We start from the raw sequence: 24,472 nt of genomic DNA on the forward strand, positions 1-24,472 counted from the left end.
AGATGTGCAGAGGACGGCGATGCTGCTCTAGGGAGGCAGGGCTGAACACATGACAGGGGGATGAATAATAGATGAGAAGAAATGGGGACTTTGGCAAAGTAAAAATCTTACTTGACTAGTGCAGAGAGAAGAAGGAAAAGAAATCACAGATAAACTCAGGGCTCCTGGAAAAGCAAAAGAAAGATGTACTCCGGGCAATCAGAGAGCCTGCAGGAGAAGCAGAGTCCCAGCTGGTTTCTCTCCAGGCCGTGCTCCTGATGAAACAAGCATGGGAAGTCTCCTCCAAGGAACTTAGGAACTGGGCTGAAGGGAGGGGCTGCATTTCTGTCGGATCTCCTTTAGAACCCTCTCTACTCAGAGCAGAATTATTCAGGCTCATTTTCACTCCCTTGCTACCCCCTCCCCTAAGCCTGTCACCCATGGGTTACGTCAGTTTCTCTAAGGGACAAATCTGAGACCCATGTTAGCTTTTTCCTCCCGAATCCTCTGCTGTTCTGAATATGCCAAGAGGTTGCCCAGAAAGAACCTCAAGCTAAGACACATATTTTGGAACTCACTCTGCCCCCTTCATCTTCAGGGAAAACTGGTTTGTGGGTACCCTGTCCGTGCCTGAACCAGCTCTCTGGCGCTGGGATTGTGGCTGCCTGGGGAGGGGAGGGCAGCGGAGAAACAGCTCACCCAGACAACATGCAGCAGGTTAGGACAGGGCAAGCCTGCAGCCCAGGCAAGCACGAAATGCCACGGGGTTAATGGGGAAAGTCGTTCAGAGCCAGAGTGGATGGCAAAGGCCGACTGTGGTGCTGGAGTGGGAACACCCCTGCCAGGAGGCCTCGCCAGGTAGCCCTGGGCGGGTGGACTCCAAGCCCTGTGGGTGCACAGACACCGCACACCAGGCTCCCCATCGCCCGAAGGGGCTTCACTCTCTGTCCACCAGTGTTCTGGTCACCACGGCCCACCGTGTCCCCCTCCCTCACCCCCTGAGAGGATGCATAAAGGAGAGCATGGAGCTAGCTACCGACGAGGCCAGGAGGAGCTCACCCGACTCCGGAGGGAGCCCCCGCAAGCCCCCGAGCCGAGCCGAGCCGAGCCGGACGCCGGGCAGAGGCGGCCCAGCGAGCCCGCAGCCCCGGACCGAAGCCGGCGGCCGGCGCTGTCACACACGCTCCGAGCCCAGCCGGCCGGGGCCCTTAAGCGTTTGCCAGCCCCCCCTCTTCCAGACTCTTCTCCCGGCTCCGGGAAGGCCAGCGTGCCCCGCCGCCCGCGCTCCGGGACCTGGGCGGCTGGCACCAGACTCTCCCGATCCTGTCCCTCGGACCGGGACGGTGCGCATCCTCCCTCCCCGTCCCCGGTCGGCCTGGACCCCGACCCCGCCGTCCTCACGCGGCTGCACAAAGCGCGCCGCCCCGCCGGCCCGGACAAAGCGCGCGGGGCGCCGGCACCTACCTCGCAGCGGAGCGGGGCGCCGGCCCCTCGGGCGGGAGCGCGGCGGGCGGGGGCGCACCGGTCGTCGCCGCGCCCGCAGCCCGGCCACGAGGGGCGGTTGCGGGCGGCGGCGGCGGGCGGCCCAGAGGCGGCGGGACGCACGGTTGCGGGCGGCGGGCGGGCGCTGTCACGGGGTGCGGGCGGCGCGCGGGGCCGGCGGCGGCGGGGCGCGTGGCGGCGCGCGGGCGCGAGCGGCGGGACTGCGGCGCCGCGGAACGAGGACAATAGCCTCCCCCTGCCGCAGGCCGCCGGCTCCCGCGGGAGGCCAGGGACCATCTGGAACCCGTGGCCCCGCGGGGCTCGGGGCTGGGCCCAAATCACCCCCTCCCCGCCCGGCGCCATGGCAACCGCGGCCCCTCTCGGTTCTCCGCGCAGATCCCCGCCCCGGGGTCGCTGACCTTCCCCGGGGTCGCGAACGCGGCGGCGGCTCGGAGACCAGCTCCCAACCCCCTCCCCACCTTCCCGACGGGGGGCCCCTATAACCCCGCCTTCCGGTTCTCGCCAGCCCCGGTCAGCCCCGGCCGTCAGCTTACCGGGCTCGGTCTCCGCAGTTTGCACACCCCACGTTTGTCCCTACTCCGATTTCCGTCCCAAATCTGTTTCCTGGGACACGCAATCTTCCTTTTAACGCCAGTCACCGCCCTGAAGGCTTCCCAATCTTCAGCCTCTGTTTTCCTTGTCAAATTTTCCTCTTCCAGCCCCTCCAGCCCGGCTCCCTGCAGGCATGCCTTTCACCCATCCCCTCTCCCCCCCGCCCCGTCCTCCTTCAGGCAGGGAGGCCGGCTCTCCTTCCCAAAGCATCCCCATGGTACATGGTGGAGCTTCGCCTTCTCGGGGATCAGACTCTCAGAACAGTCCTCGCTGCAGCTCCTCGCAGCTCCGCTCGGTTATCAGCCAGAATCCCGGCCTACTCACTGCCTTAAGAGGGAGCGGGGGTGGGGATGGGCCTTTCTAGGCCTGGCACAGCTGGGTTTCTACTTGGTTTAGCAGTGTCTGAGTGGTCTAAGGTGTAAGGTCATTAACTAAGTAGAAGGTGAACTACTATCTGCTTAGGAGAGAAAAGAATTATGCCCAAATAATAACAGTTATAAAGTATCCTTGTTCGTGCTAAAAGCACATTCTCTCTTGTGATCCCCATCCCCACTCCTGCTCAGAGAAGTAGGTACTGTTCTTCCAGACCAGGAAACTAAGCTCAGAGGTGAACTAGTAACAATAGACTGGGCTTTGTACAGAGCAGTCTGAAGTTAACCGTTAGGTTATACTGCCCATGAAGATGTTGGCCTGTGTCTACCAGGGAAATGCCTGAAATGACCAAGGAAGGGCAGTGCGAAGAATGGGCTTTTCCTGCATTATTGGGTTTAAGGTTTTATTTATTTATGAGTAATGGAATTTTAGGATTTTGCTCCTTTCTGAAAAGGTATGCACACTGAAACAAATATTTGAGTAATTGAAGTACTTCCCAGACATGATTTTAGGAAGCAGAAGTCATTTGTGTTAAACCCACTTGAAAACATTTCCAAGGTTCAAAAAAATCCTTTTACCAATCCTAACTGGTTGTGTCATATCACCTACCTGGCCTTGGTTTTCCTAGTCTACAAAATGGGTTGGGAGGAGGGTCAGGAAGTTACTCTAAAAGATGACCTTGAAGTTCTCTTCTAGCTCTGATAGTCTGATTCTAAACTGGAACAGTGATTCTACCACCAAACTGGAACTTGGCCTTCTGGGGTGTAACTCACTATTAGCTATAATCAGGCTATTTATTACTTATTTTTTTAAACAGTGACTCCTTCAGGCAATGGAATCAAAGACGTGAGAGTATAAGCTGTAATAGTTCCCAGAGGCAGCAGTGGGTGTGTTTGGTGGGGCGGGGCTACTGAGGTGTGCTTGTGGCCATCAAGAGACTCCATCAGGTAAGTTAAAGCTGATGGAATGAGAAATCAGCTGATCTGCCGAAGGAGCTGGAACCCCCACCCTCTGCTGCTGTACTGGTTATGGGAACTGAGGGTCTCAACAACAGCCTGTTAGATTGTTAGCATCATATAATAATGATGTCTTTTGTATAGTGACATTTTCAACATTTCATAGTCCTTTAAAAAGCCTTGTAAGGTAAACATCATTCTCATTTTATTGATGAGAAAACTGATGTTCAAACAGCTAAGTGAATGCCCAATTTGACAGAGTTAGTTCATGATAGAGACACCAAGTCTTCTTTCTTATTTAGTGACTTTAGAGAGAGGGGAAGGCAGAGAGAGGGGAAAAAACATTGATTTGTTGTTCCACTCATTTATGCATTCATTGGTTGCTTCTTGTATGTGACCTGACTGGAGATTCAACCTGTAACCTTGGCTTATCGGGATGATGCTCTAACCACTTAGCTCCCTGGCCAGGGCCAACACCAAATCTGATTCCTAATATGTTCTTTCCCCTCTACTAGAGAGGGAGTTTAGCAGAGTAGTTAAAAGCATCCATTTTGGAGTCAGACTCTTTGTGTGTAAAACCTAGTTTTGCCACTAGCTGTTGACCTTGGGCAAGTTACTTAATCTCCCTGGGATTCAGTTTCCTCACCTGTAAAATGGTGCCATAATGCAGGGGCCAAATGAATTATTGCAGTTGAAGTACTAGAACAGTGCCTGGCAGAGAGTAATCACACAGCCAGTGTCAGCCAGTGATTACTATTTTGCCATGTTATCATTTTGCCATACTCTTTCCCAGTTTGGGGAGGAAGTGTTCTCCATAAAGAGAACGCTGAGATCACGCGTCTCAGCTGTGTTGCTGAGTTGCTTTAGAAACTTGTTTTTTTGCTCTGTAGTGCGTCAGTACAGTCAAGGATGAAGAAATGTAGGCTTCCTTTTTACATAAGTTGCAAAAGTGAATTAAATGATGTCCACCAAGTAGGCTGAGCTTCTCGGAGAATCCAGATTTTGTGCTTACATTACCAAGACTCACGGAAAGGTCTTGGTAGGATTTCCTGCCACTAAACCTACAGACAGAGCTAAATTCTTACCTCCTTCTGTCTGAAGCTGATTCTTCTGGCTGCTTCCCTAAGTCCCTCCCACAGCCTCATGGCTCACATTCCTTCTGGTGAGCTCCCTCTGTTCTGGCTCATTCCCATCAGCATTTAAACACGCTCAAGTACTTGCTAGCTTAAAAAATAAGTGAGAAACCCTGTTCCTCCTCCACATTGCCCTTATTCTTTATGATCACAATCTTCTTGAGTCATTTGAACTCATTGGCTCTACTTCCTTGCCTCCTGTTTAATCAAACATTCATTCAAAAGCTCTCCGGCTTATGTGCCAGGAACTGTGCTGGGATCTGGGGATCTGATGGTGAGTAAAATGGACACTGTCTCTGTCCTCTTGGGGTTTACAGTCTGATGGAGTTGACAGACATTAATAAAATATCAGTCACCACCAAGTATATATATACTCAGATTTTTAAAAAAATCCTCACCAGAGGACATGTTTTTTATTGATTTTGAGAGAGGGAGAGAGAAAGACATTGATGTGAGAGAGATACATGGATGGATTGCCTCTGAGCACATGCCCTGACTGGGGATTGAATCCAAAACCTAGGTATGTGCACTGAACCCACAACTTTTTGGTGTATGGGATGACGCTCCAATCAACTGAGCCACCCAGCCAGGGCTACAGACTCAGATTTATAATCATAAAAGATAATGAGTGCTATGAATGAAAAGTTCAGGATGCTATGTGAGAATAAAACAGCAAGTCATAACCTGGTTAGGGAGGTCAGGCCATCTGAGCTAGGTCTGAAATATAAGAGCATTAACCAGGCAGAGAATGAAGAACAATAGCCGTTATCAACATTAATCAGGAGCCCGGCCAGGCGTGGCTTAGCGGTTGAGCATCAACCTAGGATCCTAGGCAATCAGGGTTTGATTCTCGGTCAGGGCACATGCCTGGGCTGTGGGCTCAATCAATGACTTTCTCATCATTGACGTTTCTATCACTCTCTCTCCCTCGCCTTTCCTCTCTCTGAAATCAAAAAAGGTAAAAAATTTTTTAAAAAAACAAAAAACCACATTAATCGGGAATATCTTTCTAGCACTTTATATATATTGTTTCACTTAATTCTTGCAACAACCTCTGAGAAGTGAGAATTAACCCCATTTTACAGAAGAGGAAACAGAATCATTGAGAGATTAAGTGACTTGCCCAGTGTCACTGAACCAGGCAGAGGTAGAGATGGGATTTTAATTAACCCAGACAGTCTGACACTTGAGCCATGTTTTCAGCTACAGGGACACAGAGTGTGTGAGTACCAGGCCTGATGATGCAGGATGCATGGTGCTTGTGAGAAATGGAGAGAAGGGCAGTGGGAGGGAAAACAGAGGGCAAGAGCGAATGTGTGGTGAATTCAGGCCAGGAAGAAAGGAATTTTTAAAAATTTTTCTGTAGAAGCTTCCCTTTAAATATCAAGAGACAGAACCTGATAAACCCAAGGCTCAGAATTTATGCCATCAGCTGCTGAATTGGAAAGAACATGTACAGAAAATATAATCTCTTTTGAGCTTGGAGCAGAATTGAAAAGAATGAGAAAGGAGATGCATCTGCGGGGCTTTGTTTGCTGTCTCCACCACCAAACAATCGTGGCCAGAAGGGGCTTAGGCTCCATATCATTCCTGGAACTCTGAGAAGGCACAGCTTCTCAAAGCACCCTGTGCTAACAGGGGCTACCACCACAGAGTACAAATGGCATCGTCACCTGTGTAGGCACAGGAGGTCTGAGATAAATTCCATCTCCTCACCACCTCCAACCTCGTCACCTCCTAAGCCTGATTCTCCTTGGCTCCTTGACATTTCCTGGGAGGAGTGTGAGATTGAGCTGAAAGCTGAAAGTCAGGGTGCCTGTGGGGATTGCTTTGGAGTGGGTGGTGAGAACCCCAAAGCAGGGGCTGAGAGGTACCTGAGCAAGCTAGGGAACAGATGGAGGTTCAGTAGTGGGAGCCACCAAGCTCCCCATGAAGCAATTGCTGCACTTTGCCTGTACCAAGACCACAAGTTCCACCTGCCAGGGAACTCTGCCGCAGATGTATTGGCCATAGAGCCCTGTGGCCAAGGTCCAGTGAAGGAAGCTACTCTTTTTTTTTAAATTCTCACCTGAGGATATTTTTTCCATTGCTTTTCAGAGAAAGTGGAAGGGAGGGGGAGGGGAGAGAGAGGGAGAGAGAGAGACATTGATGTGAGAGAGACACATCGATTGGTTGCCTCCCACACGCACCCTGATGGGCTGGGGACTAGCCTGCAACTGTGGCATGTGCCGTTAGCCAGAATCGAACCCGGGACCCTTTAGTCCACGGGCCGATACTCTAACCACTGAGCCAAACCAGCTAGGGCAAGGAAGCTATTCTTTATCAGTTAGGTAAGAGGGACAGAAGATGGCACTTGGCCTTGATGCCCCTCCCATGTCAGAATGATACATAAACCCCAAACTAGAATACCATGAAGGGAAGGGTACAGGGAGGGGAATCCTAAGAGACTGCTTGTAGCACTTGAAATGATTGAGTTGGCATTCTCCGTTTATCATTTTTCTGCCATTAGTAGAAATGGGGTCTGAAGAGCTAGGTTGAGAAATAAAGAAAATTACATATTTCCTCATCTGAGTCTATGATTGAGGTTGTAAATAAGCCTGATATACAAGTAAAGGTCAGAAAGGTTGGCTTGCAAGGAGAGTGCCAGTGCCGAACAAGGACAGACCTGACTTCCTGCAACTGCTATGGACCAGCAGGCCAGTATAACGTCAGCTCAGGACACGATTTGCAAAGAATGATGATGTATTTGAAAGTGAAAGTCTGCCAAGGTAGAGTCTTAAGTCAAATGGGGCATTCTGATGGTAGGGTTTGGGGAGGTGGGGCTTGGAGGACAGAAGAGAGTCCGACCTGGAGCTCCCTTACACAGTGTAGAAGAGTCTGGGGTTCTAGGAGCTCTGAGGGATGTGTTCTGAGCTGAGCAACATTGTGAGTGAACACTATTGTTGACTAAATTGGAGAATATGGAACTTCTCTGAGAACACAGAAGTATTACATCCATTTATCTTTGTCCAGCTTGGATTCAAAACAGCACTTATTTATGGACCATGCCTCTAGAACTATTTTTAAATTCCAAACCTAACCACCATTAAAAACTGGGCCTAACAACCCACTTGAATGATTCCAACCCATCTAGGGGCAGGCTGGGGTCAACCATGATTCTCAATGCTTTTATTTTAACCTGTCAATAATGAACCATTCCTTTCTTCTTAGAAGCTTATGCCACAAACCCCTGGTAATACACACACCCCTTGAAAAAATGTCTGATCACACCTGAATACCTGAAATAAATTCGGGCAGCATCTGCTTACTACTAATAGCTGAAGGGAAGTCTTTGGGGTTCCTTGATCAAATTGCACTGGAAAATGTGAATTATGCTGGGAAACCTACAGTGCTAGAACCCAAAAAAGAAGAGATTTAGTGTACATCTTTGAAGCTATAGAAATTTTAGGTCAGTTTTCTGTATTGTAACCTAATTTACTTGTGCAGTGCTACTATTATTGTTCAACTATTATTGGCATCTAAAACTTCGTGGTGGTTAAGAACAAGACTCTGGAGTCTTATGGCCTTGTTGAAATTCTGGCCCATCACAATATAACTGTATGACCTTGAGCAAGTTTTTTAATTTTTCTGAGCCTCGGTTTTCTCATCTGTAAACAGAGGATAATTTTAAAGACGTTGTGGTGAGAAACTAAAAAATGCATGTCAGGGGCATGGTGCTGGATAAGAGCTCAACAAATGTTAGCTGTTGCTTTATATTTATTTTACTTGTTTTGTATTTAGGCAAATCCTGCCTTAGGTAAAACACACAGGCAGACCTCGGAGATGTTGCAGGCTTGGTTCCAGACCAGTGCAATAAAGCAAGCATTGCCCGGCCAGGCGTGGCTCAGGGGTTGAGTGTCGACCTAGGATCCAGGCGATCGGGGTTCAATTTCCAGTCAGGGCACATGCACGGGTTGTGGGCTCAATCCCCAGTCAAGGCGTGCAGGAGGCAGCCGATCAATGACTCTCTCATCATTGATGTTTCTCTCTCTCTCTCCCTCTCCTTTCCTCTCTCTGAAATCAATAGATATATTTAAAAAATAATAATAAATAATAATAATAAAACAAGCATCGCAACAAAGCGAGTCATAATCTTTTTGTTGGTGGAGGGTCTTGCCTTCAATTTGTAAACACAAATTGTAAAACAATGTGTAAAAACACAACATCCCTGGAGCGCTATAAAGTGAGGTACAAGGTGAGGTGTGCCTGTAATGAGGTATGAAAATCTAGATTTGCATAAAATGGTAATGGGGGTGGTATTTGTATTTCAGAGAGAACTGAAAATAGGGTTTCTTTTTAAAGAGTCAACTTCCCAGTATGTCTAAAATGTTTTGATTCACACAAAACTGGGTACACAAAGCACAGGACATCTGGAATATAATCACTTAGGCCAGGTCTGAACTATTGTGACAAATTAACAATAACAATCCTGGGTATTCCCCACTCCCCTTTATAAAAGGATTAGATGAATTATCTGTGGTTTCAGAGGGTAGAGCTGCGATCAATGGGTGGAAGCTACAGTGGGGAGGATTTCAATTCAATATAGTGAAAAAGTCTGCACCAAACCACTGCTGTCCAAAACTGGAATGGGTTGATTCTGAGGTGGCAAATTTCCCAACACTAGATATTTAAGTAAAACCTAGGTATCAACTTGTCGGGACTGTTGGAATGACTACTGCATGAAATAGGGAGGTGAATTGGGGCAGTGTTTCCCAACCCTAAATACACTAAATATATTGTACAAATTAGATCCTTCCCCATCTTGGGTACCAGGAAGACATTAGGAAGGAGGTAGAGAGGGGCTATTCAGGAAGAAGAGTGGGGATAATGGAAACGGATTGGAAAAAATAGTGTTTCTCTGGTTGGGAAATACTAGACTAAATGACTTCTAAAATTTCTTCTAATTTGAAGGTTCTAAAACTCTCAAATTGTTTCACAGATGTTATTTTAACTATATTCCTGGGAGAATTTTCCTATTTTAGTTGTGGAAAACTAGAACATAACACCTAAAGTGAGTGGTTAAAGGGGAAAAGAATTCAGACATCCTGACCTTTTTTAGACTTTCGAGCCCACAGCTCGTTTTCAACTGGTGAGAAGGAAAGGTGGGGAAACAGAAGATAGACGTGGCCTGAAAACCAGAACAGATGAAAATCAAGTCAACTTCAGAGATCAGTGAAAAATCAGCTCAACTGAGGTTCCGTATTACCAGCTTTAGAGACTTTGTAAACCAGCATTCTTGGTAAAGTACTTCAGAGGAGTGTGAGCATACAAAGACTGAACCAAGACTGAACACCTGCAGCCAGTGTCCTTTTCAGTGGGGCTCCTACAAGACAAATCTTTGTCCCAGTTGGCCTATTTGTCTTTCAAATAAAGTTGATCATCTGGCCTTTGGGTCAACAGGTTTACTTGGCCATACGTGACCAGATTACACTGCTGTTTCTAGTCCCAGGGCTTCTATGCCACAAAGAATACTTCCCTTCCAGTGGGTATCAGCTGGCAGGACAAATGCACCTGCCTAGAAAGAAGGTAAAAAGCCAACTACAGGGGGAAGGACCACTTTGTGATACAGATTTTGTTGGTTATCTAGGAAGTGGAGGAATTGAACATTAACGGGAAAGGAACAAAATCTCCTGGCCTGGCCCCAGAACCTGCAAATAGTGGAGAAACCAGAGAGTCTGTGCAAAGGGTAATTGTCAGCCAGGAAAAAACAGGAAGTATCTTCGTCAGTCATTTTAAGAAGGACAGGAAAAAAAAAAAACAGGGAATGGGATGAAGAAGAAAACACTAGTCACGCAAACTTAGGTAGTGTCCCAGGGTGGGGGGGTATCTTTACTTTGCCCATAAATCTTAGAATGAGAAAGAATGAATGTTGCAGTCCAAGAAATGGCACAGAAGTCAGCACCACTATGGCCTCTAGTGCCCCCCTAACCTAACACTCCCCTGCACGAACATTCCTGTTTGACCCCTGACAGGAAAGCAGAGGGGTAAGTAGTGAAGCTGCCCCAGATTCTGTGCTCCAGGTGGAGAAGGCCTCAAGAAGGTGAAGGGATGAGCTAATCTGAGCTTCATGGCCCCATTTCCAAGGATGTGATTAGTGGAGAGGCACCTGGGACTTGCTCCATTTCAGGAAACCCGGTTATGGGAACTGGTGGGGGACAGACTTTGCTCAAGACCTGAGAGAAGCAGTTAACCCTTTCCTATTGTCTGTATAGGAAACAGCTTCTTTTAATAGTTTCCGAGGGGTGAAGAAACTCCTCAAATGGACTTCATTTTGCATCAGCCTGGTAAGGGGGACCTCAGGGATATTTTTTGCCTAAGTTCCTGGGGTTAGTCTCTTCAGGGCCTTTGAATGCTCTAGGGGAGCCTGAGAACAAGGAAGGACCTCAGAAGTGTTTAGGAATGATATACACAGAAAGGGCATATTCAGAAGGGAAAGCCAGCTCAACAGTTCCTGAAATGTCACTGTTCACCTGACAGCATTCCTTAGGATGTTCTGGTTCCACTCAAACCCTTAGGTTTGGGTCAGAATCAGTCTGGGACTCTTCAGGTGGGGTCTCTTCTGACCAGAAAGGAGACTTCTTAGAATAAACAGAATGTCCAAAATGGGCTTGGAACACTAATCCAAATCCTGAGGTGAGTGGAGGAATGCAAGCAGAATCAGTACGCCACTAAGTCTAAGGACTAGAGAGAGCTGGCCCCCTAAAAGCACTGCTAAAACCTCAGACATCCAAAGCAGCATCCAAAGGCTCCTTGGTTGACCTGGTTGACTAAGGTGACCTTAACCTTGGGCAGATCATTTAACTTCTTTGAGCCTCAAATGTCTTCATCTATTGAGAACCTCGATAGTTCCTTCCGGCTCTAACATTCTATTACTCTGAAGATGAGGTCTGAGTACAAAGAGTCTTAGTAATGTGGAGTGAGTCCAATAGTATATTAGACACTAGACCCCAAGTAGGTTGGGGGCAAAAATGCTGGGTGAAAGAAGGGCTGGATGCTGTGGCTCATTCAAGCCTTTGTGTGTGGGAGATGAGGGCATCTGAGTTCATTGGCTCCTTAGCTTTTGCATGGAGGGGCTTGCTTTTCATGGCAATATTCATGTCCCATACTATAGAATTCTGAGACAAGCACTTAGGCAGGTCGCATCCAGATGGGACAGGCACTGGGTAGCTGTGGGGGAGTGGAAAGAGGGGTTAAAAGGTTTTAGGTTTTGGCTCTGCCACACACTCAGTGTGATACAACCTCTTCTTGGAACCTCATCTTCATCATTTATAAAATGATAACATCTCCCATACAAGGTTGGGAGGATTATTTAGAATAAATATGAAAAAGTGAAGACCACTTGGCACAGAGGAGATGCCCACCAGATGGCAAGCCTGCATCAAACCTTGCCTGGCTGCAGGGGTTTATGTTGTGGAAATCCTGATGGCAGGCCCTATGTCAAAGGCTCCCTTCCTCAATTCTGCCTGCATCTGGCAGGGAGGGGTGGCATCCCTACAACCCGTTAGGCCTCCCCTGCCTCTAAGATGGTGTAGGTTGTTCCACTGCATGTTCATCCCCGAGGCTTGCTCCAGGGACAAAGGCTGGAAGCCAGGATGACCAACTTATCCGAAGTACTTCAACACTGGCAACTGTTCCTCCACCCTTTATTCCCAGTGCCATTCTCAAGGTGGGGCATTTTCTGCTGCGCCATCATTCTCCATGGGAAAGATTTTAGAGTCATCCTCATTACCTTGGTCTCTCCCCCACCAAAGAGTGTCAATGATTGTCTCACAAGACACCGTGAGAGTTAAAAATTTACATAAAGAGCCAGTGGTGACAACAGCAAGTCATTCAACAAACATTAGCTCCCTTCTCCTTGTCAACTCCCCTTCCTAAAGGGGACACCTGAGAGAGAAGGGAGTGAAAGGGAGAGAAAGGCCCCAGTGATTCCCCAAATGCCAGCTCATCAAAGCTGAGCTGGTATTACGATGAATTTACGATGAATTTTCCAGAAATCAAACCCACCTTTCTCCAACAGGTTTACCTGTTAGCAACTGAGACAGGGAGGGTGGTCAACAGCGCTGAGCTCAGACTCAAGAAAGCCATGATTCAGGTTTCAGGAGACGTGTTCTTTGGAGTAGCACCAAGGCTGGGCACTGGACAGGCACTTGGCCAGCTCCTCCGCTTGTTCTATCTGATCCTGGCTTCGTGGAGCTGGGGTGGAAGAATTTTCCCTGAAGGAAAGCAGCCAACACCCTGTCCCACCCTTCTTGGGCAACTCTCTGCCAGGCAGGAATCTCTCTCACCAGTTTTCTTCTGGCCGCCTGAGGAACCAGCAGCCAGATCACTGGTGTGGGCTCAACCCCCACTGGGCACGCCCCTCCTTGAGCTTGCCCTAGCCCTGCAGCTGGAGTCTTGGGCTACCTTCCTTTCAGCTGGAAACACTCGTGGAAAACCCCAGAGCTTCTCCTGTCAGTGAGCCTAGGAAAGCCAGCGCCTGCCCTTAGATATTTAGTGGAGTCTAAGGCGGGGAGGGGCCGGGGTCCCCTTCCAGGTCCTGCCTGGGGCTGGCTGGGCACCTTGGAATTAGGCTTGGGGACATGCTTGGGACAGGTTGCCAGTGAAAATGCAGGACGCCCAGTTTTGAATTTCAAATGACCAAATCATTTTTTATGTATAAGTTTGTCCCAAATATTGCATGGGATACACGTAATGCTTAAGGGTTTTTTTTTGTTGTTTTTTTTCCCCGTTTTAAACTATAATTCAAATTCAACTGGCCGTCCTGCATTTTTACTTGCTAAATAAAAGTGGGGCAGCCCCCGCCGTGGTGAGGCCGCTGGGGGTCAAGAGCCGGCTGGGGTCCCGCACCAGCCTCTTCACCTTCGTCTGAGGGGGGCCGAAGCGTCCTGAAGGGGCTGAGGGCTGCGCCTCGGCCGGACCGTGGGAACTGTCTTGCGAGAGGAAGGCGGAGTCGCGGTCCGGCCTCATTCCGCTCGCCTCCAGCCTCGCTCGCCGCCCGCGGGCTTTCCCCAGCCCCGCGGCGCGCCCACCTGCCCGCCCACGGGCCGCGGCGGCCCCGTGCGGCTCCCACAGCTCCCGGCAGGCCCCGGCCGCTCCGGGCCTGAGGGGCGGGGCGGCGCCGCGCCGAGTGCGCAGACGCGGCGGGCAGGTGGGCGGGGCGCGCGCGGGCGGGAAGAAACGCGGTTGTGCCGCTGGGCGTGGGCGTGGGTGTGGGCGTGGGCTCCGGCGGAGGCTCGGGCGGAGGTGGAAGGCTCCGCGAACACCCCCGCAGTGGGCGTCGCTGCGGCTCCTCGTGCGGCATGGAGGGGACGGCCACAGCCGTGTGTGAGGTGATGCTGGGAAGTGAGAGAAAGCGGAGGACAGTCTGTGAGGAGATGGGCTGTGTGAGGAGACTTAGAAGTCTGGGCGGAGGGCTCTGGCGTTGCCTGAGGTGGCAGAGGAAGGTTCTGGAATATGAGTCTGTTCAAGACAGCCTGCCGCACACGCGGCTGTGAGGCGCAGATGGGACCCCGGGCGTGGGGGCGCCTGGGCAGTGAAGCCTGGGGGTCCTCAAGGAGGCGAGTTACTCACCGGAGGGAACGGCCAAGTGCCGCCGCTCCCACGTCCTGGCTGAGAAACCCGAGGCCCGGGAAGTGGAACTGTTTGCCCAACGTTAGCAGACACCGGGTTAGAGCAGGGACGCCAGCCTCAGGGGTCCCACCCCGTGACGGGCGGGCCGGCAGCGGGCAGAGGGATGGGCAGCCCAGGGGGACCATCGGGACCAACCCGCGCAAAACGGGGGTGAGGGAGAGTCACTGCAGGCCCTCGGGCCAAACACGGTGCGGGGCAGCTCCCTGGGCCCGGGGGTGACGAAAGGCCGCACCCAGCTCTGACCACACCGCGGACCAGAGGTCGGTTCTTGCTCTGGAAGGTGGGGGCTGAACGGCCGGCACCCACTCACTACACGTGTTCATCCGTTACGGCACTTCCGCGGCCATTACCTGGTTGGAGTCTTAGCTCCTGGCCTTGTAAGGGACACTAGACGGTACAGGAGAACCGGGCGCCTCGCGGGGCTGACCTGACGGCGCTTAGCGTTCCTCCAGCCTCCCTGCCGCCTTTGTCATCATCAATGAAAGTAGATTTTACAGGCGACAGAACTTAGGATAGAACTCAGAACGTCTGACTCACAGGCCAGACAGTGTTCAGTTCCCAACGGCTCTCTCGTTATGGAGACAGAAACCGCGGGGAAATCTTAACAGAGGGAGCGCAGTAAGTCAAGGGATGTGTGAAGGGAAGGGTTAGGCTGTCGTTCCTGCAAACCGTCTTTATAAACTCGTAGGAATGAGGGTCTTAGTTCCCAAGTTCTGTTCCTGAGATCTGCTTTTTTTTTTTTTTTTTTTAAAGGGGGGTAATCATTTTCCCCGTGGTACCTTAGTGTGGAAGTGAGAGTCCACTTCCATAAATAATAATGGAGTTAAATACATTTTATTTCAAATTTGTTTCATCAAGATTGAATGTTTTATCCAGACATCTTGGAGATCTATTCAACTTAAAATACTGGGTGCAGTCTTTACTGCAGGTGAACTTACTAGAAATAATGGGCAATATTTATTAAGTATTTACTATATGTCAGGCACTGTATTAAGCATTTTTCACATTCGGCGGCAGCCATATGTGGTAGATTTGTTCTCATTTTTATAAATGAGGAAGCTGAGGTTAGAGAGAAGTAACTTTCCCAGGGTAACTTACTAGAATTGGGGCATCAGGGTTCAAAAACAGGTATGCATCTGCCTCCAGAGCCAGTGCTTTTAACTAGTATTCTGACCCTCAGAAATGTTGATTTAATGAAAGGTAAAGATGAGTCATAACTTAATGTTGGATTTTATTTGGGGGGGGGGAAGAAACAGGAAAAACAAACTCCCACTTAATTTTTTCAAATTATTATTTCCAGATGAACTTATCCTTTGAATAAAGCAATTTAGTGTCTCCATTTCCCATCTTGTTGGGCATTGTGTTGAGTTTCACTGTCTCCTTTTTTGTCACTCCCCTAAGCGATTTCTTCTGTTTAGATACAATGCTTTGTTCTGAACAAATGTAAACCTGACATTTTGCAAGCAAGAGTATTTTTTTGAAATTGTAACTGTATCATACAAATGTATTGCCATGATTTCTAAAGAAGATTGTGTTTTCTTTGAATTGTGCCCTTTTCAGATTTTGAGATATTTAATAATTTGTCGGAAGTGTGAAACAGCAAAGGGAGCATTGCTAGAAGGACAGCTAATGATTTCCACAGAAGCATTAAATTCTAAGCAGCAGGCAAATACTCTTCATTGTGTAACAACTAGTAAGTGGAGGAAGAAAAATGTTGATTTTCTATCGTTGTCATGATTTATGTTATAGTTTATTTTAAAATTTCAATTAGTCATAACCATTTATGTTATCACTTTAGGGTTGTTCCATACTTTAAAAACTTAAATGATTATGTAATAAGTATCTGATGATAGACTTACAAATGCGTCATACAGGAAAGGTGAGTAGAATGACTCTTATCACAGGAGCGTTTATTTTATTGGCTTAAGGTAAAATTGGTCAGAAACAATCCCACTCTTGCTTTTGATTTCCACCTCCTCTTTCACAGCAAAATTATGTTACATTGAATTTTATCTCCTTTTTCTTTCATGTCTAGCCTTTGGTAGTTGGGAAAGAGCCAAAAAATAAAAGAAGAAAAGAAAATGATGAATAGTTCATACTTTGATAACCCTAACTTAACAGTAGTTTGAAAATATGTGTATCTTCCATTTGGCTCTTATGCTTTTGTCATTTTTGCCTAAACTTTTGAGAGAAACTGATGCACTGAGTGGCTCTGAAATTAGTTTTCTTGAACTTGTGATGTAATAACTTTTTTGTTTGTCTAGGTTTTTGGTGCATGTGTGTGTATTTTTTTAGTATACTTTGGAATGAAGTTGTCCCATCAGCCTTAGAGGAATCACCCTGAGTCCCAGTTGAAATTGGCTAGTATATCAGGGTCTACAAGACATTTTCTCACCTGGCCTGTCTTCTCTTTGTGTACGTATCAGTAAACATCCTCAAGAGAGGTATGATGGGTTGGTTTGCTTCTACTCTACATGAACTTCACTCTGACTGAACAGAGTTTCCACCATTCACGAGAGAGAGATGGTTGGCTATGTGGCTAGGGCAATGTTGCTCTATATATAGTTGTATCAGATTGTGTATTGATTCTATTCCAGTAAACTGTTGCCAAGGTAGCAAACTTGATTTCACTCAAAGCAAAGGACTTGAGCCACAATAGCTTTTGGCAAGAAACCCAATTCCAAAGGTATTTTGAGCCTAATGGATTTCTTTAGCCTATCCAGTATAGGTGGCATTTCTCTTTACTGTCTCTGATTTTTCTGTACTTATTTTCATATTTTTTTTGGAGGGGGGTAGAAGAAAAGGTGATGTATGCTTCTCACAAAACATTCCAACATTACAGAAGTATATATTATGGAAAGTGAGACTTTCTGGTAATCTCACCCCTTGTGATAATTATTAAATAATATCCAATATGTATTCTTCTAGATTTTTTTATTCGTATAGTCATAGTCTCACCAGGTGGATAGAAAGCCAGATTGCCAGCATTCTAGGATTGAGGGGTAAGAGAGGTGTTGGGGTATCTCAGCATTCAGTGCTTATATTCTCTCAATCCCTTTGTTTTAAATTTTGGTTATCAGCCCAGAGACCCATGTTCTACCTTTTTAAGGAATAATCTCTCCCTTACACACACATACCCACCAAGGTTAGGGAGAGCCAGTCCCTAGAATGCTGAATGGGGGAGGGACTCTAAAGATCTAACTACTTCCTAAATTCTCCCCCCCCCCCAGCCTATTCTTCTTATTTTAGCTCGCACCCCACCCCACCCCTACTTCTAGGGCTCTTGATATGGACATTCCTGAGTCTGTGGGGATTTTGTTGTATACTTTGGGGGTTTTTTTGCCTTCTTATTTTCTGGCTTTATAATTCAATTTGTCATGTCTTCTAAATCCTTTCCCACTAGTTCTTCCGCTTTTCAGTTTCTAGAATTTTCTTACAGTCATCTTTGTGTCTTATTCTCTATCCTTGTCGCTTATTCCTTTTTTAAAAATATCCCATTTCTACTGTTTTATTCAGATTTCAGGAGGGAGTAAAAGAGCTGTGTATGTTCAATCTGCCATCTTTACCTGAAAATGTGATGTGCTGTCTTTGGTCTGAAATCTTTAATGATGAAGAACCAAGTATTACTTACCTAAGGCTGCTGTAACAAAGTACCACAAACTGGGTATCTTAAAATAAATGTATTCTCTCACAGTCACGGAGGCTAGAGGCCCAAAATCAAGGTATCAGTAGGTTTGATTTCTTCTGGAGGCTCTGAGGGAGAGCTCCATCCCATGCCTCTCTCCTAGCTTCTTTTTTTTAATCCTCATCTGAGGATATTTTTTCCATTGCTTTTCAGAAAGAGTGGAAAGGAGAGAGAGAGGAAGAGAGGAGAAGGAGAGAAATATCAGTGTGAGAGAGACACTTCAATTGGTTGTTTCCTGTAAGCTCCCCCCCACCCCCGGGGGCCAGGGATCGAAGCTGCAACAGAGGTATGTGCCCTTAAGCCTGAATCAAACCTGGGACCCTTCACTCCTCGGGCCAACGCTCTAACCACTGAGCCAAACCAGCTAGGGCTCTCCTGGCTTCTGACATGCCCTTGGTGCTTCTTGGCTTGTAGACATATCACTCCACTCTCTGTCTCTGTTTCTGTCTTTAACTGATGGTCTCCCCTGTTCTAATCTGTGTCTGTGTCTTCACATGGCCTTCTTATAAGGATACCACCAAGATTTAGGGTCATCCTAATCTGGTACGGCCTCATTTGAACTTGACCCTATTTCCTAATAAGGTCATATTCACAAGTACTGGGGCTTACTTCTTCAAAAATCTCTTTTAGCCCCACAAAATTCAACTTTACAACAAATCAGCAAATTTTATTACTGGAATGATCCATCCATGAGAAGCTGAGAGATGACTACATGGTTTCTTTCCATAAGTAATTGTTGAAGGCTTTAACAAGTATTGTTTGTTGCAGTGTTTCCCACAATGAGTACTACAGGATGTTTATGAGTTATGAGAAAGGAGTTATTTAGTCATCTAAATTTGGGGCATTCTGGTTAAAATCAGTGAGGTTTGCCTGGCCAGGTGTGGCTCAGCAGTTGAGCGTTGACCTAAGATCCAGGCGATCGGGGTTTGATTCCCGGTCAGGGCACATGTCTGGGTTGCAGGCTCGATCCCCAGTCAGGGGCGTGCAGGAGGCAGCCGATCAATGACTCTCTCATCATTGATGTTTCTATCTCTCTCTCCCTCTCCTTTCCTCTCTCTGAAATCAATAAAGATATATTTTTAAAAATAAATAAATAAAATCAACAAGGTTTTATTTTTCAATTACAGTTTACATTCAATATTATTTTGTACTAGTATCAGTTGTACAGCATAGCAGTTAGACAATCATATACTTTACAAAGTGAAAGTGGAATCTAAAGTTTCATTACTTTAGATTTTCTCAGAACCTTTAATTTGCCAGCATGGGCTGTGAATCATTCAAAATGGGCCATATGTAGCATTTCCCAAACCTATTTGACCCTGTAGCTCTTTAAAAATTTTTTGGTTTTTAAGATCATATTCTGTTCTAAAGAGGGAATTTGGGGGAATGCTGTTGCTTCAAAAATGTGTTCTACAAATTAGTCTGTACTGACATTTTTGTATTTGAAGGATAGCACTTTAGTACAAAAACAGAAGCATAGCTGAAAATTGGGGGCTGGATGGGGTGTAGGATGATTGCGTTCCTTGAGCACCAAAAGTGACCCATTGATGCACCAAAAGTGACCCATTTTCAGCAATTGTTGACATGATACTTGTTAAAACTAAGAAAAAGTGTTAGAAGAAACCATGTGACGTGCAAATGAAAAATATCATGTACACACTGCAAGGCATACAGGTTGTGTTATTTTTCTTGTTAATCTTCTAGCTCCTCACTAATCATTAGTATAGACCTGCTCCTACCTGCCATCCCTGTCCCAATCACCCACTCTCCTTTAAGTTAGGACCAGTGTATGCCCATGAGGAACACTAAGGAAAAAAAAAGATAATTGTCTGTCATTAAATGTTACATGCTACTAGGACTCATGCCTTTGAAGTATGAACCATTTGTCCAGATCATTCAAAATCTAGAGATCTAGGGCATTGCTTATCCAGTAGAACTTTTTGTGATGATGGAAATGTTCTATGTCTGTGCTATTCAGTACAGTAGCCATTAGTGACACTTGGCTGTTGAGCACTTGAAATATGGCTAGCTAGTGTGACTGAGGAACTGACTTTTTCATTTAATTTAGCTAAATTTAAATAGCCGCATGTGGTAAGTGGCTACTGTACTGGAGGGCATGCAGCTAGAGAGTGGCATCTCAGTCTCCAGTTCAGTGATTCTCGTCCTTTTCCTGCTTGAACAATGCAGCCTTCTTGAGGGAAGGACACATTTCCATTGGTTCCTATGGCAGTGATTCTTAGTTCTTAGCGATCGGATCACATTCCTCAGGGGCAGGAAATGTTCAGTTTGGAAAAAAGCCTCCAGGTGGTTCTCATCTTTTTTTCCTTCTTAGATGTTTGCTTCTTCCTTCACCCTCTTCCCCTGAAGAATTATGGCTCCAAATGTTCTAATGTTCAGATTTAGAACTCTAGATACAGAGAATTCTTACCTGATAGTCTACTGTTTTCTACTAAAGAGAAAATTGGTTAAAAGAAAGGCCAACACTTTTAATTGAACCTTATACTGTAATATGGGTTATTGGCATGATATACTGTTTACTAGCTACAGTTTGCAGTTTTCCTAAATTCCTTTCCTACCAGGAGTAGTAATATCCAAAGAGGCAGTCCTGGTGTCGAATATAGGTGAAAAGACTTTCTATTTGGTCCCGTCTCCAAGAAGTTATTCTGCCCCCAAACAGTCATGTGGCCTCATAATTTTTCTTTGATGCCTCTATTTTTACTGAACTCATTAGTACTGGTCACCTTTTTTATGTTGTGTCTATAAGCAGTTTTTTCAGGCTCCCATTTGATTCTTTAGATAAAATCCATTTAATTGTTTTATTTATGATATTTTCTTCTACTCTGTTGTTTTTTTACAGTTGCTTCTGCAGGAAGCATTTGTGGTGGCTTGGTCTACAAGAACTTCCTAAAAGGTAAAGAATTACCCGATTTCCATGAGACTAAAAGCCATGTAAGTAGAAGGGAATGGTTTTATTATCATTGTTAATACTAGAGAGAAGGTAAAGTTGAGTATAGTTTACGGAATAACCACCTATTTATCATGCTTATACACACATTAGACAGTTTGTTTCATGGTGACTTAATTTAATTTAATTGTTATTTAAAAGCTCAAAGCAATTGTATGCATATTTATTTAATCTTATTTTTATAGTCTTGTGATAAAGTGGAGGTGGCTTTTGTACAAAGAGGAAGTACTGCACATCAAGTGTACAATAAAAACTGAGTCTTTTAATCACATTTAGTAGCCAATTTTAGCCTGTTTTTTCTTCAGCTGTTAGGACTCTTAATACTACTAACATCTACTCAACAATGCTGTTTATTCTTACTAATTAGCAATAGAAATGACTCATTGAAGCTTACAAAGGAAATTGTCCAAAACCAAAATTTGAATTCCTTAGTTTTTTGGCTTATGCATCATTCATTATGTCTTTATTACTATTTTTATTTATTTAGCATTCCTGTAATATTATTTGCAAACTGCTTTAAATTGGTCTGTTCACAAATCTTTACATTCTTTAATTAGCTTCATCAGGAAGTCTCTGGTGGCTGATTCATTAACCATCAGATTTCCAGATGCTAAAGAATTCTGTATCTATACAAAATGAATAGTGTGCCTCTGAATTCAGTTTGTTAACTATGTTGTGTGCTTCATTGCCAAGTTGATTTCTCTCTGCCTAAAATAAGGCCTGACCTCTCTTTAGGGGATCTGTACATTCTAGAGCCATCCAACATCAGTTTTCTTTACTCTTCAATCTATTCTATTAGGCTTATATTAAGGTACGTTTTCTCTGGATCTGGAATACTTAGGATCAATTCCTAAACAAACAGGCTCATATTGCTGGGTGTTTTATTTATGCTGGATCAATAAACAATAACCAAGTAAACCTCCCTATGTTCCTACCTCTCTAATGGTCTGTGTTTTTTTGTTTTCTTTCTTGTCTGGTCCCTAACTAGTTATACTTTTATCCAGTAAACATTTATTGAACATCTACCTTATCACAAGGAAGTCATAGGGAGAGGTAGCTCTGAAAATAAAGTACAATTCGATAAGTACTATAATGGAGGTATGTATGTTCAAGGTGCTTATTTGGTAACTTAGAAGACATTCCCCTAGGCCCTGGCCAGGTAGCTCAGTTGGTTAGAGCACCATCTCAATATGCCAAGGTTGTGCATTTGATCCCTGGTCAGGACACATACAAGAACCAGCCAATGGCTCTGGTTGGGTGGTTCAGTTGTTTTGAGAGCTGTCCCATACACCAAAGGGTTGCAGGTTCAACTCCAGGTCAGGGCACATATCTGGGTTGTGGGTTCCATCCCAGGTCTGGGTGCGTGCGAGAGGTGGCGGATTAATGATTCTCTCTCATCAGTGATTTTCTCTCTCTCCCTCTCCCTTCCTCTCTCTGAAATGAATAATAAAAACATAAAATAAAATGCTAGAACTTAAAAAAAGTGTTCAAGTGTTTATCCCAAGTCAGAAAATTTACGGCCTTTTTAACTTATTTATTATTCAAACACTAATAAGAATACCAGCCCTTGAAAGTAGGTGAAATAGCTTTGCTGTTGATGTACAGTTATATGGTTATGACAGTTCAGTTTTTGCTCTTTTTCTGTACTTCACCCATTTGGCATCATGGAGATTTTTTTTTTTTAAGTTTAGTTTTGTTTTGTCATCTTTGTTAATTTATTGGGAAAGGATATGAGGAGTGGTGCTTTTCATACGTTAGGGAGACTGACGGGTCCAGGCTTGCTCAACATTGAGTGAGAAACTCATAATGGTGAACTCTTAAATGTCTGACGACTTCTTTAACTTTTAAATCTAAGATTCTCATATTCAAGATTAAAAAAAAAAAACTATTATAATTTTATATCTTACAAGATCAACAACTCTAAGGCTCAGTACATATCAAAACTTTTCCCCTCAGGAGCTCATTTTGTAGACATGACCTCATTCGTTCTTGGGAGGTAGATCAGTGTTATCACCATTTCTGTTTCAGAGGTGAGACCTCAGCTTCATAAATTAAGTTTAGAAGTAAGGAAGAGTTTGTGGACTCATAGGTCATTTGTTACCCTGTAAATCCACACTTAATCTTCAAGCTTTTGGTATGTTCTAAACAGTCTCTTGCTGCCAGATTTGCATAACATGTAAGATTTTATAAAGAGAAGATTAATTGAAGATCAAAAGAAGTTAAAATAAATGAATTTGTCTTCTTTTGTTTCCTTAATATTTTGTTACTCCTTTCCCTGTTTATTTATTTATTTATTTTTATCTTTATTGTTGAAAGTATTACAGGTATCCCATTTTTTCCCCCAAGTGACCCCCTCCACCTCGCTCCCACCCCCTCCCCAGGCCTTCACCCCGTTTATTGTCTGTGTCCATGGGTTATGCATATATGCATATCACTTCTTTGGTTAATCTCTTCCCACTCTCCCCCCCTTTCTCTCTTCCCCCTGAAATATGATCATCTGTGGTATGCATCAATGTCTCTGGATCTATTTAGTTTATCAGATTCTTTTGTTCATTAGCTTCTTCTTAAAGAAGACCCTTCAGCATTTCATGTAGTACTGGTCTGGTGGTGATGAACTCCTTTAGCTTTTTCTTGTCGGAGAAACTTTTTATCTGACCTTCAATTCTAAATGATAGCTTTGCTGGGTAGGGTAATCTTGGTTGTAGTTTCTTGTTTTCATCACTTTGAATATTTCTTGCCACTCCCTTCTGGCCTGCAGCGTTTCTGTTGAGAAATCAGCTGACAGTTGTATGGGTGCTCCCTCGTAGGTAACTAACTGCTTTTCTCTTGCTGCTTTTAAGATTCTCTCTTTGTATTTAACCTTTGGCATTTTAATGATGATGTGTCTTGGTGTGGGCCTCTTTGGGTTCCTCTTCTTTGGGACCCTCTGTGATTCCTGGACTTGTAAGTCTATTTCTTTCCCCAGGTAGGGGAAGTTTTCTGTCATTATTTTTTCAAATAGATTTTCAATTTTTGCTCTCTTTCTTCCCCTTTTGTTACCCCAAAAATTTGAATTTTGGGCCGCTTGAAGTTGTCCCAGAGGCTCCTTATACTATCTTCATATTTCTGGATTCTTTTTTCTTTTTGCTCTTCTGGTTGGGTGTTTTTTGTTTCCTCATGTTCCCAATTACTGATTTGATTTTCAGCATCCTCTACTCTACTGTTGATTCCCTGTAAAGTATTCTTCATTTCAGTTCATGTAGCCTTCATTTCTGATTAGTACTTTATTATGTCATCAGTGGTCTCACTTGTTTTCTTAATAGTCTTACTAATATCCTTGAGCATCCTTATAATCATAATTCTGAACTCTATTTCTAGTAGCTTGTTTGGTTCTATTTCATTTAGTTCCTTTTCTGGAGATTTCTTCTATTCTTTCCTTTGTGACATGTTTCTTTGCCTCCACATTTTGAATGCTTCCAGGTGTTTGTTTCTGTGTATTAGGTAGAACTGCTATGTCTCCTGGAATCTGTAGAGTGGCTTTGTGTAGTAGCTGTCCTATAGGGTCCAGTGGCTCAGCCTCCCCAGTCACCTGAGCTGGGCCTTCTAGGTGCTCCCCTGTGTGGGCTGTGTGCACTATCTT

The 24,472-nt window shown here is 45.3% G+C and overlaps 2 protein-coding genes across 5 annotated transcripts in view; one reads left to right on the top strand and one right to left on the bottom strand.

Moving 5' to 3' along the window:
* SPTBN2 (spectrin beta, non-erythrocytic 2) overlaps positions 1-12,669 on the bottom strand; it is a 47,081-nt gene extending 34,412 nt beyond the window's left edge. The window contains exon 1 of one of the 4 annotated variants that reach the window (XM_081152661.1): positions 12,597-12,669. In XM_081152661.1, the coding sequence (XP_081008787.1) occupies positions 12,597-12,658 (62 nt within the window). In that variant the 5' untranslated portion in view covers positions 12,659-12,669. Of the gene's footprint in view, positions 1-1,443; positions 1,538-2,015; positions 2,404-12,596 lie in introns of those variants that run through there. The other 3 variants (XM_081152663.1, XM_081152664.1, XM_081152665.1) reach the window with 3 other exon arrangements.
* A 1,066-nt stretch (positions 12,670-13,735) lies between these two features.
* TOP6BL (TOP6B like initiator of meiotic double strand breaks) overlaps positions 13,736-24,472 on the top strand; it is a 42,157-nt gene continuing 31,420 nt past the window's right edge. The window contains exons 1-3 of the mRNA XM_081154954.1: positions 13,736-13,902; positions 15,764-15,896; positions 20,746-20,799. Coding sequence (XP_081011080.1) covers positions 13,873-13,902; positions 15,764-15,896; positions 20,746-20,799 — 217 coding nt within the window. The 5' untranslated portion in view covers positions 13,736-13,872. The remainder of the gene's footprint in view (positions 13,903-15,763; positions 15,897-20,745; positions 20,800-24,472) is intronic.

This window comes from Miniopterus schreibersii (assembly GCF_964146895.1).
Source record: "Miniopterus schreibersii genome assembly, chromosome: 12".
In the NCBI taxonomy this organism is placed as follows: domain Eukaryota; kingdom Metazoa; phylum Chordata; class Mammalia; order Chiroptera; family Miniopteridae; genus Miniopterus; species Miniopterus schreibersii.